Consider the following 15,881-nt stretch of genomic DNA (forward strand, 5'->3'; position numbering starts at 1 on the left):
GCTGAACTGAAAACTTCCACTTCCAGATAACCCACTCAAATATGCACTTTGGTACTTATCAAATAACATATTCAGCTCAAACTTAACACTATCAAACAACACAGAACCATGCTCCTTACCAAACAAATTGCATAGAGAAAAAAAAAAGATCATTGAGTTTAGAAGTAGGATCAAAAATATGATTTGTTCATTTTTAAAGGATCACCCCAGTACTTGTTAAACTTTTCTCTCATTTTCTTACCCATCTGTTTAATCTTCACATCCTCACTAGCAATCATTTCATCCAACATAATAGACAGATCACAAATCTCTAAATAATGCATGTTAGAGGTAACATATAAGCATCTAGATATCTGTAAAGTAGTGATGTAAAAATAAGATAAGCAAGTGGTAAACTTCTTTGCAGTTTGCCGATCAAGAATGTTAGGAATGTTATCTATCAGGTCATTCCTAGATTTCTCATTTACTTCCTCATAAGAATCAAACATAGACTTGAATAAACATGCAGTATCCAACATAAGATAGGTGGAATTCCATCTGGTAGCAACATCAAGACAAAGAGATTTTTTGGTCCCAAGTTTGGTCTCTAAAGCAAGATCTATAAATTGTTTAAGCCTAGATGGATTATTTCTTATATATCTTATGCAGTCCCTAATCTTTTTTACATATGAATTCATTTCTTTCAATCCATCAGAAACTACCAAATTAATTACGTGAGCAATACACATCATATGCAAATACTGACACTTAGAAACATCAATGCCCCATGAAATCATTTTTTTCTTAAATGTAGCAATGGCAGTATTATTATTTCCAGCATTATCCATAGTCACAGTGAAAATATTCTTTAAACCCCAAGCAAGCAAACAATTTTCTAAAATTTTGCTAATATAATCACCTTTGTGACCACAAACAGGAACAAGGGATAAAATTCTCTTATGTAGCTTCCACTCTTTGTCAATCCAATGACAGGTTACACACATATAATTAACCCTTTGAATACTGGTCCAAGTATCAGTGGTTATGCATACCCTTTGGCTTTGATTTTTTAAAAAAGTTTTTAGCTTTAACCTCTCATCTAGATACATTTGATAACAATCTATGTTAACAGTCCAGCTAGAGGGGATGTTAAATATAGGGCAAGCCATATTCATCAGTTTTCTAAAACCCTTTCCTTCCACAAATATAAATGGAAGTTCATTAATTATAATCATATAAGCACGTGCATTCCTAACATCTGCTTGTGAAAAATTCCATGTTCTTAACTGCCCCTTTCCCTCATCCCCCTCCTCACATTTAATCACAGGTTGCAAAGTAAGCAAAGCTTGCCTAGTTTCTTTACTATGTGGTTTTTTAAGACATGCAACATTATGTGCTCTAAGTGTTGAAGTACCATTAAGTTTAGTGTCAGAATGATATACTCTAGCACAGTATAAACACTTAACCATAAGCAATTTTCCAGTTGATTCATCAACAATATGCTCATAATGCTCCCATAACTTTGATCTTACCACTATCTGCTTTCGTTTTTTATCCACTGGCTTGTTGCCAGTCACAGCTACATCCTTCTCCTGCTGCAAACTGGGCTGAGGTGAGCCCTCATCATCATCATCAACAACAACAGGTTGCGGCTCACTAGGGAAGGGCAATGGATCAAGCAGGCCAAAGAGTGGATCATTAGCACCAGTAGCAGGAGCACCAAGTTGTCCAGAGTCAGACATCTGCAAAGTGTAAGACAAAACAAAACAGAATCAAATGCTACTCAATCAACTAATGAACTAAACACAAACTACAAACACAAGGAAAAGGAACTCACCAAGGGAAATGATGCAACAAACTTCCAAAATTAAAAGCAGATTAGTGATTATCAGATCAAAATAAATGAACTGATCAACAAAAGGGTCCTTAAAGCTCCCACCAATGATTCACAAAGACTGTGAATCTTCTCCAACCAAATGATACATGACAAAAAAACATACATTCGTGATTAGGTTGCCATACAGACAGAGTCATAAACTCACAAAATCACAGACTCAGTCACAAAAACCATCAATAAAACACAGAAAGTTTAGAGATCCATAATTACCTTGTTTAAATGATTATGAATCTTAAAGATCCTGTTTAGGGCTTCCAGTCCAACACACCAAGCATGAAAAGCAGAACCAACAAACCATCAAACACAGAAAGTAAATAAAGAAACAACGAATCAGAACACAAAAATGAAGGACACAATATTCACCTCGTATGATAGAGATCTAGTTTAGGGCTTCCACCAAGCCTCCATTTGCAAATGTAAATCATGAAAAGGAGAAACAAAAAACCATCAAACATAGAAGGACAAATAAGAATACGAAACGAAAGGATAGAAATCAGAACACATAAACAATAATAGATCGAAGAACCCTTTATTTTTACCTTTTTAGAAATCAAACCATGCTTCCACATCCTTCATAAGCCTCCATTTTCAAACACAGAGAACACATGCAAGGTAGAAAAACCAACATCAAAAAGAAATAATACAACCACATAACTCATAGAAGATGGAAAACACAGAAAAAGAACCAAACTCACGAATTACAAAAGAAGTTGAGCGATTAATCGCATGATTACCATCAAACGACAGGTTGGATCTCTATCGACTCATATTCAGAGCACTAAACTGAGTAAGTGGCTTAGTTATAGTATTATCTAGAGTAAATCAGAAAGAAAGAGTAGATAAATTATAGTTTGAGCGAAGAACATTTGCACTTTTAGAGAGAGGGTAGAGGTTTTTGATGAGAGAGAGGGTCAGAGAGAGGAGTGAAGAAAATTATGGAAGAGAGGCGAGTGTTTAGGGTTAGGAAATTAGGTTAAAAAAAGTTAAGGGAGTTTATAAAGTCTTACAAAACGGTGTCGGATGCACCCAGGGTTAGAGCCTCCATACGTACCACACGTGCCTACCAAAACGACACGGTTTTGTAACTTCGGTTACATCGGTTTTTCGGTTGGTTCGATTTATAAACCATCAAATCCAAACCAAACACCAAACTACATACTTTTTTAATATTTAAAAACCAAACCAAACCATTTCAACCGAAAAACCGCCCCACACTTTGAACTTCGGTTCGATTCGGTCCGGTTTTTCGGTATGGTTTGGTTTCTGCTCAGCCTTAATCACAACCCAATTAACATTTAAAAATATTTAAACTATATAAATATAATTTTAACTTTAATTTATCAATTAATACTCAAATTATAAAACAAGTATATAATTTATTTAATTTATACGACAATAAAATTATATTGAATTAATGTAATAATATCAGTTTTTATTTTATGAAAGTATAAGTGTTTTATTTGTATAGTATATAAATTATATAATTTGTAAACTGGTTAAATGGATTTATGAGTCAATTTTTGACACGATCTATTTATTTCATGTCATAAACGGGTTGATACGTTTTCGACACTAACCCGCTAAGCATCAATTTGAATTCGCCAAATTTACGTATTATATATGCGAATTGCATTATCGTGTCATGATCTATTTTGACACCCATAAAATTTATTGTATTTTTATCATTATTTTTTTGTATGGACTATTTTCGGTATGGAGTGTGAAACAACATAATTAGGCATCGACTAGACAGACAGAGAAATTAAATAAAAAATTTACTCCTTGTGTATGGTCCATAGTATTTATCGTATTTGGATTTGACAAAAGATGAAAATAATCAGTAAGCCTAAATTTATAAACAACTTTACTAAGTTAATCCTACTTTGAATTTTGATTAACATTATTACCATTTTTATTGTATTTTTTAATAAATTAATAGAGAACAAATTTAAAAAATAAACTATTAATGCTCTTGTAATATTATAAAGTGATAAATATTTTTAATAATTTTTTTATCAAATGCGATTAAATATTATGTATATAAATATATGCAAATAATTAGATTAAAAAAAAAAGCTAAAATAGCATTTCCTTTTGTACCTTTTTTTTAAAAGGTTTAAATGCACCAAAAATCACAAACTTTCGCGTGTTTTGGATATTTAACATAATCTTTTAATTTTGGCAAAAAGGTACATGAACTTTTAAAATTTTGCAATTAAGAGCACGTGTGTGTTTTCTTTGAAAAATAGTGTATTTTTACATCAAAAACGGCTCCGTTTTAATTTAAAACGGTGTCGTTTTACATCCAAAATGGTGCCCGTGTCTTTAATTGCAAAATTTTGAAAGTTCATGTACTTTTTTGCCAAAATTAAAAGATTATGTTAAATATCAAAAACACGCATAAGTTGGTGATTTTTGTTACATTTAAACCTTTTTAAAATGCTACTTTTATTGTTAATAACAAAATTACATAATATTTAAAAAATTAATCAATATATATTTTTAGTATATAAAATGCCCTGAATGAATTCAATTATGAAATGACATTTTTAAATATTGCACAAACAAATAAATTTTCATGGGAGCCAGATAGCTCATTTGCGAAAGGTAAAGTTCTAACTCCAATTTTAATTGATTGCATACATGAATACGGCTTGAATCTGCATCCGTACTTTTGCGTTTGGTTGGGGTATTAAAGCGATATTTTAATACTACATTAAAATATTTAATTTAATTTTTTTATTTATTTATTCTAACTTTTTAAAATTGAAAACTGTTAATTCCAAAGCTAAGCAAGGGATCGTACTAGTTCAAAATTGAAAATTAAAAATCCGGTTATGATTTTTATCGTAAGCATCAATTTTAATTTAATTTCATTTTCCCTCCCAAAATCCAATTCCTCTAAAAATTATGGCGGAAAGTGAAGCAACCGCCGAGAGAATGACGGTCAGAACACACAAGAAAAGGGACCGGAATTTAGTCACCTTGACCGGAGCTGCTGCTATTATTGCTCTCACCGCTTCTTTTGCTATCTCCGCCTTCAATTCTCGCCGGAGAAAGTCAAAGAACAAAGGTTTTGTTTATCTGTATTATTAACTCCGGTCAAACACTGCTGTACTTTTTTAATAATCTAACCTAATATCTCACTAGATTTTTGTGTGCATTTGTCTTGAAATTAGGTATTGAAGGTTCCACTGTTCGCATTAATATTTCTCCCAATGAGATTCTCAAATTAGCTAATCGAATCATTGCGAAGTCTAAGGAGGTTCATGATTCAATTGCTTCTGTTCCTATTGATAAGGTAATTTTGAGCGCATTCTGCATTTTGAATTTTTACTGTGAAATTGAAGTCCTTAGGTTAATTATAAGAGTTGATTTACTTAATTACAAATTTAGTTTATTCTTGTAATTTTAGAGTTTCCGAAAAAGGCGTAAATAATTGTTTATTGTTGTCTTGATATTTTTATTGTAATTAATTTGTGGTTTAAATGATAAATGTAGGTTAGTTATGCAAATGTTATTGCGCCTCTAGCGGATTTAGAGGCAGAACAGTTCCCGTTAATCCAGACTTGTGTGATACCGAAGCTTGTGTCTACATCAGAAGATGCAAGGAAAGCAAGCATAGAAGCTGAGCGGAGAATTGATGCTCACATTGCAACGTGCAGGTTGTATTAATTATTTACTTTTTCGAGTTTGATGTGCTTATATACGGTACATTTAGCATTTTTTTAAATATTGAATAGAAACAATCTATGAATACCTTGTCCCTACTTGGTTAATTTAGCATTTAGAGATTGCAGCATTTAATTGGGAGATTATTAGGTGGTTGATTAGTAGATAGAATTCTTTAGTTTGAAACATAGTTTGAGAAAGTGAATAAAAAATGATGCATAAAACTTTTTACACATGGATTCCATTTGTGGAACTGAGTTATAGTACCCAAATAATGTTATAACCATTGAGTGATAAAGTGCAATTGCGCGATGGTTAGGCTATTGCGACAGATAGATAACATTACATGGCAGTAATACTAATTGTTTGAAAGATAACATTTCTTTCCTTGAAAACTATTAAAAGAAAAGGAGTTGTAAAAGTTATGATGGTGTAAAACAAGTCAGTTTAGTTTGATAGCGGGTGAAAGGCAGGCTAAGCCCTTTTATGGGCGAAAGATATCTAAGGGCTGCTAAGCTCTGTTCTGAATCCAGCGTAGGTAAATATGCGATTGAAGTTTGTAGGAAAACTACAATAGTGTTTAAAATGGAGCAAGTTTAACTACAATGGTGTTTTACATGGAGCAAGCTCTTCCACATGGGAATATCTAATAGCTAAATGCTCAAAAATAAGGGAAGGATGGAAATGAATGAATGTGATGCTTGGTTACCTAAGGAACTTCCTTTTTAACTTTCATGCTAATATGCTATATGCAGTCAACATTATCGTAAACATCTTTTGTCTATTGCAATTCCACTTATTACTGAATTGAAGATAGAATGTCCAATGGCCTCATGAAATATGCAACTGACTAGTTCTTAATTCATACAAGCTGATCAGTAAAAGGGAAGATGTATATCGCGTGGTTAAAGCTTTTTCTGTCAAAGGAGAGTGGATGAACTCTGAAGCTAAACACTATGTTAAGTGCCTGGTAAGGAAATTGTGGTTTCAACCTTTTCCTTGTTCGGAACATGGTTTACTATCTACTATTACGCTTGCTTGTATATGTGAAAAGATCAATTAGTTCAAGTGTTAATTCTTTTCATAATCAGTGACAGGTCACAGAGTTTGAGCGAAATGGTCTAAACCTTACTATTACCAAGAGAGAAGAAGCTCAGCGGCTGAGAGCTCAAATTGATGAGCTAAGTTTGCGATATGTCCAAAATTTGAATGATGACAGCACTTTTGTTCTTTTTAGTGAAACAGAGCTGGTTGGATTGCCACCAGAGTACCTGAAAGTAAGTTTTCAGTCTCTTTATGCCGACCCTAACTTGAAGTTTCTTTGCTATTCTTATAAAATGTAATTGCTCCTTGTTTATCTTCTGCCAATTCCGGATAGTAAAACCTCATTTTCTTTATGGGAAAACTTTTTCTTGGGAAACATTATCTCTATTCCTGCATGTTGAGTGTTCAGGATGCTGGTCAGATTGTTCTTCTCTTCTTCTTATTTTATGATTTAGTCCATTTGAATAATGAATATTCTGGAAATTTGATTTGGAGATTTTAATTAATTACTTGTAGATTATGATAGATCAGACATGTGCTTCAAACAAAGTTCTCAAACTAAAAAAGCCCAGATACAGTATGAGTTCCTGAGTGGGATGATGCTTTTTAAACTGATCCATAGTTGAAGTGGTCAAACATTCCTCTTTGAAGACTTGCTATTTTAGTTTGATTAGTATTGAATACTGTATACATGTGTTTTATAATTACCAAAGGAAATGTCAGAGAAAAGCTGTTGATGTTTATTTATATTTTCTATATGTACTGTTGACTTTTGATTTATATTGTTTTCTTTTGCTGGAATGAATTTTCTTTTTTGCAGAGTTTGGATAAGGCTGAAGATGGTAAATTTAAGGTTACTATGAAAAGTCATCATGTTCAGGCACTTCTGGAGCTTTGCAAGGTACACTTTTTCCATTTTTTGGATTTGCACCTTGAGATGGGTCTGACTTGTTATTACTCGGTGCATGTCCTGCTGCATGCTATATAAGTTTGGATTAGGAGAATATTTGTTGGCATACTTTTGAAAACAGAAAGGCCTTAATTCATGGATTATTAATAAGTCAATATTTATTGATGTAGGAAGGGAAACAATGGCATCATGGAATGTTTGATGCATAGGATATGTAAGGAATAGAATAGCTATTTCAAATGGAATGGTTATTCATTGCTTTGGTTCATATTTAAATAAGTAATAGTAGTTCCATGGAGTTGTTATTCCACGATTTTGTGGAATAAATATCCGCTCAAAAAAGTAAAGAATAGCTATTCTATTTTTTAGAAACACATATTCTTTTCCATGTGTATTCAATTACACGAACCAAACATGATCTAAGTTGCTTTAGCTTTTAAAGTGTAAAATGACATATAACCAAGAGTGAAATTCTACTCACTCTTCATAAACCTGTTGCATAATTATAGTGGGAATAATAGAAGCGGAAGAGCTGCAAGACTAGTGCACTTAGAATCTACTACATGCATTTAGCACTGGATAAATAAATAGATACACTAACTAGAACCATATACAGGTTTCATATTTTTGACTGATAGCCATGGCATAAGGAGAGCCTTGCAACTGTACTTTCTGCCTTTTATTTTTTCCCTCCAATGCAGTTTTAACCTGGTTACAGTATAAGATAAATTTATAAGTATGCTATTTATTTGAGCTTGTGAAGGTGGGAACAACAAGGAAGATTGTTGCAACAGCATATGGGAAGAGGTGTGGTGAAGTGAATCTTTCTGTCTTAGAACGTTTGGTAATCATTGTCCCTTTTGATATTTAGAAATGTTTAATAATGTTAATTGTTACCAAAAGATGACTGACTTGGTCCAGTAAGTTAGGACTGAGCCCTTTGTCTTGATGTCAAATTTTCTTAGAGATAATTATTAAATCACCTGTCTTGCTTCCTTTTGATATTTCATGTTTAACTGTGATGATTATAGCTACTTTAAATGCACCACATTTCGACAAGTTTGAACAGCTATAATATTAATATTATTAATTGGTGATGGAGTATAAGGATATCCTGCAAAGTCAAAGCATGAAACAGATGAAAATATGACGAGAAAACCAAAAAAACTATTAACTGTATCCTGCAATCATGTTTGATAATTCCTAGGGTCAGTATCTTAGAATCACCTTTCATATGAGCTTGAAAAAAAAGTATCGTAATGCAGAGAATGCTTGATAGACAAGCTCAAGAGAGATACTCTCTCCTTAAGAAAAGGTACTACTTTCATCAAATCCCCAAAGATTTATATAATGGGTTACCAAGCGGCACTAAAATAAGTTAAGGCCAGCAAAACCTCATGCATCTCACAAAAGATGTCAAGTATGCAATCACTTAGTGGCTCAAACTACTGGCTATACTTCCATTTTGGTCATATTAATCTTCAAACTGATTTCTGCAAGATGTTAGACTCATTCTATGGAGGTTTTTTTTACTAAACATTGTTCGTATGCTACAAGCATAATTTAACCAGTTGGCTTAATGGATTGTAGGTTGACTTGCGCCACAAATATGCTCGCTTATTTGGCTATTCTAACTACGCAGACTATGCTGTTGATCTCAGAATGGCAAAGACATCCTCTAAGGTTCGTTCATTTTAATCAAAGCAGTTTATTTATGCTTTTCCATATTAAGGTAAGATGTAAAGGTTAAGAGCAATTTTACAAGTTATGTTTATCCTCCAGTTACTTTTTATCTAGCTAGGATCAAATCACAATAATAATTTGACCAAAAAAAAAAAATCACAGTAATAATAAAATTCTCGATTAAATAAGTAATTAAGCTTTCTGAAGTTGAAAATGAGGCAAACCCTAAGGCTTTTCATCAAGTCAGGCCTACATGCTAAATCTTCTTCGCATAAAATTGTGGCTTGATGAATTGTTCTTAGTTTGAATAGAGTCTTAGTACGTGCAAGTCTTTCTATGAGGATAAATAAAGCATCTTGTCTGGTTATATGCTTTATGCTGTGATTTTCTTTTTAAATACTCATTGTCCTTTTAAATCAGGTATTTGAGTTCTTGGAGGATATCTCTGCCAGTTTAACTGACACGGCGTCTAGGGAACTCACCATGTTGAAAGACTTGAAGGTTTGATTATGCCTGGCCTATTTTCCCCTGAAAGGAATATTCATGTTTCTTATCTTTCTTGCATGTAATTTCTTTTGTCATGATACATCAGACGAAAGAGGAAGGAGAGCTCCCATTTGGAATTGAGGACCTACAATACTATGTGAAAAGGGCTGAAGAAAAGCAGTTTGATCTGGACTTTGGTGCTCTTAAGCAATACTTCCCAGTTGATTTAGTTCTATCTGGGATCTTCAAAATAGTGCAAGATCTTTTTGGTAATCAATCATGTCCGTTAATTATTTCATGATAGAACTTATATTTTTGTTTCTGAATTGTTGGTTTATTGTTAAGTAATTATAAATATGTGACTAATGATCAGAATTATCAACCTATGTTGGCTTCCAACAGGATTAAGATTTCAGGTAATTGCAGAAGCTGAGGTTTGGCATAATGATGTTTCCGTCATTTCAGTATTTGACTTGAAATCTGCTGAACTCTTGGGCTATTTCTACCTTGATTTATACAAAAGGTATGTACTTGTCATTGAAAACTTCAGTTGTCTGAGTTTTTTTTCTACTTGAAAGCATGATATTTATGCTATTTTTGTTACATAACAGGGAAGGGAAATATGGCCATACTTGTGTGCTAGCTCTTCAAAATTGTGCATTATCAAGTAATGGTGCACGGAAGGTAACTTTGGTATATCTTAATTGCTGGACCTATTCCTCAACATAATTATCTTACTTTTGTTGCTGCATGGAGCTCCAATCTCCATATGGGACATTTCATGTTGTTTCCTGGAGGATAAATCTTCTTCTTGTTGGTTTGACCAACTCAATATTGCTAGCTCTTCAAAATTGTTCTTTTGATTCTTTGAGGCAATAAATCTTCTTCTTGTTGGTTTGAGTTTGACCAACTCAATATTTGCAATACATGTGTAAATCCTCTTGTGTGGACAAACACTCATTACTAGTACATTTTCTGGTTTTGAAAAATAGGAGCATTAGTTTAATAAGGCTTAATCATCAAAAAACCCTCACCTTTTAACCCCTTTTCAGTTGCACCCTGACGTTGCAATTTTGTCAGTTGTACCCTAATTCGCACCTTTGGGTTTCAATTCCACCCTCAAAATCAAATTGGACTCTTTTTCACTCGGGAAAAATTCATAAAAACCCTTATAAAGTACTTGTTTGAACTCTTTTCCACATAAAAAGTTAAAAATGGATGACTTATTTTAACTTTTTTCAAATGAAAAAGAGATCAATTTAATACTAGAGGGTGGAATTGAAAACCAAAAGTGCAAATTAGAGTGCAACTGACAAAATTGCAACGTCAGGGTGCATTTGAAAAGGGGCTAAAAGGTGGTTTTTTTTTGGTGATTAAGCCTTAATTTAATTTAATTCATCAAGGCTTATTGACAATAATTACAGTCTACTTTTAGTTTGCTACCCTTGCCCCTCTTCGTCTCCTATCGGCCTGTCTTCTGTTTATCATAGTAACCAAAGGAGTTATATAACACTTCACATGTAGCAGGACCAGTTCTTTTGTTGTTTTATCTGTGTTTCCAATTTGATCAGTAAGGGTCGCCCCCTGCTTCATGTGTCTTGACTTGACACTGTAATTTCTGGTTTCTTTGCTAATTGACTAATGTTTGATTTTCTATAACTAGGTTCCGGTGGCATTACTTATTTCTCAGTTGAAAAAGGATATTGGCGGCTGTCCTAGTTTATTGAGATTCTCTGAAGTGGTCAGCCTTTTCCACGAGTTTGGCCATGTGGTATGTTTTGTTCAGTTGATGTTGATTCATGTCATTGTTTATGAGCAATTGTGATGCCATTTTATAGTAGTTAATAATAGGGTTGACTAGGGTCAATTTAGTCTATTTTTGCTGTTGGTTTACAGTTTGGTTTTACTAGGTTACTATTTTTGAGTGCTTTTGTAAATTTGGTTTTGGCTACTTTTCAAAAGAACTGACTGAGGTGAACTGATAAACAGTTCTGGTTATTAAGGTATCATTGGGATAAATCACTCAAATTATCATTAATAAAATGATCTCTTAGGTACAACACATATGCAACCGGGCATGCTTTGCCAGATTCTCTGGGTTGCGTGTTGATCCTGACTTTGTGGAGATCCCTGCTCTGGTGCTAGAAAACTGGCAAGTAATTTATAATAGCTCACTTTTTTCTTATTAATTACATGCAACCTTACCTTGTTATGCTTGTTCTGTTCTTTAGGTGCTATGAGAGCCTCTCTCTAAAGTTGATATCCGGTTTCCATCAGGTATTGCATGCTTTTCTCATTCTCTTTCCTAACTAGACATAGGATGGTCTTCCTTATACCAATAAAAAAAGGTTCTATATAGCAGGGTAGTGGGCATATGGTCCCCTCACGCCCTCATTCCCTCCCTCACTCTCATGAGTGCATGAGAGAAATGAAATGTTTTATGATTTCTATGCAAAGACATTGAAATATGCTATTAAATTATTAGAAATGTTCTCTCCAGACGGATCTCATCTTTTTATCGGTACAGTTTTGAAATTCACGAGATGTTTATTGTCCACAGGACATAACAAAGCCCATTAATGATGAAATTTGCAAGTCACTCAAAAGATGGCGATATTTCTTTTCTGCACTTAAAATAAAGCAGGAAATTCTTTACTGTAAGTCTCACTACTTCATTCTTTTGTGAAATAGTGATTCTACAAAATTCCCTAACAAATCATGCTTGAAATTTTCATTTAGATCATCTAAAAGTTCTGTAAAGTCAAGGTTTTTGAACTACTGTTATTATTTAACCACTATTGCCAAAGTGATTTTATGCATTATGTACATTTTTCCTTCGTGTTGTTCAGTGTAGCTGAAAAGTGTTTTCTTATTAGGTCTTTTTGATCAGATTATACATTCTGTTGACAATGTTGATATTGTCGAGTTATTCAAGCATCTCCATCCGAAGGTAAAAGCAACATGGTTGTTACCACAATACACAGAAAATTTTCTATTTATTCCTCTCTTAAATGGATCCAGTGTAAATCAAATTAGAACCTTTTTAACTCTGTTTCTCCAGGTGATGTTAGGTCTGCCAAAGTTAGAAGGGGTCAACCCAGCTTCATGTTTCCCACGTAGTGTCATCGGATATGAAGCTGCTTGTTATAGTCGTATTTGGAGTGAGGTTTGTAACTCTTCTGTGATTTTCCTACAGTGACCGTAAAATTTCTCATCTGTAACTAGCTAACCACTGATTCTTAAATTACTCATTCACGTACTGAGTGCTACCTTTACTTCATTTTCTCATCAGCTATGATCTTCATAAAATTATTGCTGATCCTTTAAATGCTTTTTTAGGTCTTTGCAGCTGATCTATTTACCTCAAAATTTCGTAGTGATCTCTTGAACCACAATGTCGGCATGCAGTTTAGAGACAAGGTAAATACTTTTTTATGTCCACTTTTATGTATCCTTTACATAGAGCCATTTTCTTTGTGCTGCACAGAAATGGTAATGTTGAAATGGAAGCGATGATATTATTTTCAAAAATAGGTTATAAATATAAAGTTTGGAATTTCAGAAGTGTTTTCAGAAATGGACAAGAAATGCCTATACTAGGACTCACTGAGTTTCCATGCAACATAGTCAATTCTGCACGAAAACTTGTTATTGTTATCAAATCTTAGGTCTTGTTTTATCACCATATTTTTATTTGTTTTGTATTTATTCGTGTAATAATTTGAGTACTTTTTTCTATGATATAAATATTTCATATTCACAATAAAATATATGCAGATTTATTTGTTTTTTCTTTATTATGTACAAATGAGCTCTTCCTCTAATTACTAAAGAAGTCTTTTATGGATGAATAATATTTGATCCCTCTATTTTGTTTCTTTCTACCTTCATCTTAATTTATGGCAGGTATTGTCTCCAGGAGGAACTAAAGACCCCATTGAAATTTTATCGGATTTTCTTGGAAGAGAACCATCAACTCAAGCTTTTCTTGACAGCAGAGCGGACTACGGTTTGTGATTTTAAATGTTCATAGTAAAATGAGCTAAGGTTTGCAATCAAAAACATTTCACGGCTTCTGTTTTTTTAGTTGCCTGCAAAAAGAAATCTAGTCTTCTATTGATGTTCTTTCTTGCTATCACTTGTATATAAAATTTTGGTAGTTATGAGGGTCAAATTTGCAGCTAACATTTCCTGACAAACACTAGCGGTTTGAAACTTGCAAGAAGCTGTTGCTATTTTGTTCGATTTGCCATCATTAATTTGCTAGTTTTCAAAATCAAATGTCTGATTTACCGTGTTTGGTGGTTGACTCTGATTTCTTATTTGGGGACATTGTTTCATTCTGATTGCTTCGATGGTTCGACTCTTTATATATATCTATGTTATTTCCAGTCATTCCGGTCAGTTTTTTAAGAAGTGAACCGGTGGCCGAACCGATCATTGATTCAATTGGTTTGACTGATTCAACTATTAGTTCAAATAGTCTAATAAAAAATAAATGTATTTATATAACGTATAATAAATGTCATATTCTTTTCTTAGAATAAGTTTTTACATATTTAACATTTAAACATATAATTTTAACTTGCAAATGGATTGAAAAACTGCTAAGCGGATTTTATTCTAACTAGTAAATCGAATAAGGTGATTTTTATATGATATATTAATTTGAGTTTTGCAGTGTTTTACGGTTTAAATAGTTTGAACTATCGGTTCATGTTCAAATTGGTTGAATTGGCAGTGCGTTTCAATATTGATTCTGGTCTATAAACTTTGGGGCTATAAAAAACCCGAATTGAATTGAATTTTGAGGTGTTCATGTTTGGATTGAGCTTGGTTCATTTAAATTTACAATATTCATGTCCTATTTTTGTTCATTCATTTAGGTGCAAAATGATTCGAGTTTGAGATTGTCCATTTAAGTGTTGAAATAAAGTGAGTTCGAACTCAGCTCATTTAGCACTTAAATGAACAAACATGATCCAAACTCGTTAAACATATAAAAAGTACATGAGTAAAGCTCGTTTAGCATTAAAATAACAGATATGAGCTAAATTTAAATTTATGTAAATTTGTTAACAAATAAAGAAGAATAATACATAATAATTCATTTTTCAAATGCATACTTATTATTCAAAATATAATAACAAACAAATTTAAAATTCGAGCTCGTTAGTCTAACTAACGAACGAACTTGAATCGAGCTTTTATCGAGCTGAATACTAAACCGCTTGTGAGGGACTCGGTTCATTAACAATCTTAATAAACTTCTTGTAAAATGTTTTACTTCCTAGAATGACGGGGTTGCTGTAGTTAAGCGTTATTGAATGAGGACTGAGAAGTAAAGTTTTTTCTACATCCGCTGTTTATGCTTGTTGGCAGATTTTGAACAATTCCTAAAAAGATGCATATCTGTAATGGCAAGAAATGTATATTACAAAAGGAACAGAGTAAAGTAAGAGGATAGGAGTGTACTCGAATTGAGTCAAAATGATGTCAAAACCGAGATCAATTCGGACTTTAAAGTCTAGAACTCGACTCGAACTTGATATGCTTAAAATTAGAACTCTGCTCACTTCTATTATTTGTATTTATAAAATAGGTTTCAAAATAAAAGTAAAATTATTAGTTGAAATACAAATATTTTTAGGATAAAAAAGTAAGTTGATTAAAGCTGAATTTAATTTGACAATTAAGTTGAGGAGTATAAACTCGAGTTTTACTCGATATTAAACGAGTCGATCTTGAGTAATTTTTAAATTGATTTCAAATAGTTCACGAGTTAATTCTACTTGGTTAGTAGAGGCTGCTGATGTGGAATCGTGGACCATCATCAAAGTAGGTTTCAGATATGGACTATCATGAATATGTCTTCCACCACCATTGTCTTAGCCTTAAATTAATGTTTAACTTATCAATTGGTTTTTATATAAATTGTGTGTGGTCACATAAATTGACATTTCCTTCAAAATATATACTTTGATCATTTCAAAACTTGGTATTGATGTAAAATAATTTTTTAATATCATTTCATTTGATAAACTATCTGGGCACATGGGTGATGAATATATATTTTTATTTGATTTTAAAGCCGAGTTAAATAAAAAATATGTAAACTAAGAGTTTAACTTTTATGATGTTTAACATATCAAACACTCATTTTTTATTTATTAATTGATATTTTATTTACTATATATATATTAAAAATTA

General features: G+C 32.7%; 1 protein-coding gene across 2 annotated transcripts; it reads left to right on the forward strand.

Moving 5' to 3' along the window:
* The first annotated feature begins 4,654 nt into the window (after positions 1 to 4,654).
* Positions 4,655 to 13,952, forward strand: LOC126656372 (probable thimet oligopeptidase). 2 transcript variants are annotated; one of them, XM_050350926.2, is made up of 20 exons: positions 4,655 to 4,949; positions 5,056 to 5,177; positions 5,378 to 5,541; positions 6,428 to 6,518; positions 6,646 to 6,825; positions 7,413 to 7,493; positions 8,266 to 8,346; positions 9,093 to 9,185; positions 9,606 to 9,686; positions 9,778 to 9,940; positions 10,074 to 10,194; positions 10,283 to 10,364; positions 11,335 to 11,442; positions 11,726 to 11,823; positions 11,903 to 11,948; positions 12,232 to 12,328; positions 12,548 to 12,621; positions 12,733 to 12,837; positions 13,011 to 13,091; positions 13,578 to 13,952. In XM_050350926.2, exons 1-20 carry the CDS (start codon positions 4,787 to 4,789, stop codon positions 13,686 to 13,688), a joined length of 2,142 nt encoding a protein of 713 aa, XP_050206883.1. In that variant the 5' UTR covers positions 4,655 to 4,786; the 3' UTR covers positions 13,689 to 13,952. The 2 variants fall into 2 exon arrangements, with proteins under 2 accessions (XP_050206883.1, XP_050206884.1); XM_050350927.2 differs by having other exon boundaries at positions 4,656 to 4,949; positions 10,283 to 10,355.
* Positions 13,953 to 15,881: the final 1,929 nt, after the last annotated feature.

Source organism: Mercurialis annua, linkage group LG7 (assembly GCF_937616625.2).
Source record: "Mercurialis annua linkage group LG7, ddMerAnnu1.2, whole genome shotgun sequence".
NCBI classification, from domain to species: Eukaryota; Viridiplantae; Streptophyta; class Magnoliopsida; order Malpighiales; family Euphorbiaceae; genus Mercurialis; species Mercurialis annua.

Bases quoted from the DNA above. Each gene is read 5' to 3' on its own strand.
- LOC126656372 (XM_050350926.2), top strand. From the start codon at position 4,787: ATGGCGGAAAGTGAAGCAACCGCCGAGAGAATGACGGTCAGAACACAC. The intron at 5,542-6,427 runs GTTGTATTAATT...CAAGCTGATCAG, and splicing joins GCTCACATTGCAACGTGCAG to TAAAAGGGAAGATGTATATC. The intron at 8,347-9,092 runs GTAATCATTGTC...AATGGATTGTAG, and splicing joins TTTCTGTCTTAGAACGTTTG to GTTGACTTGCGCCACAAATA.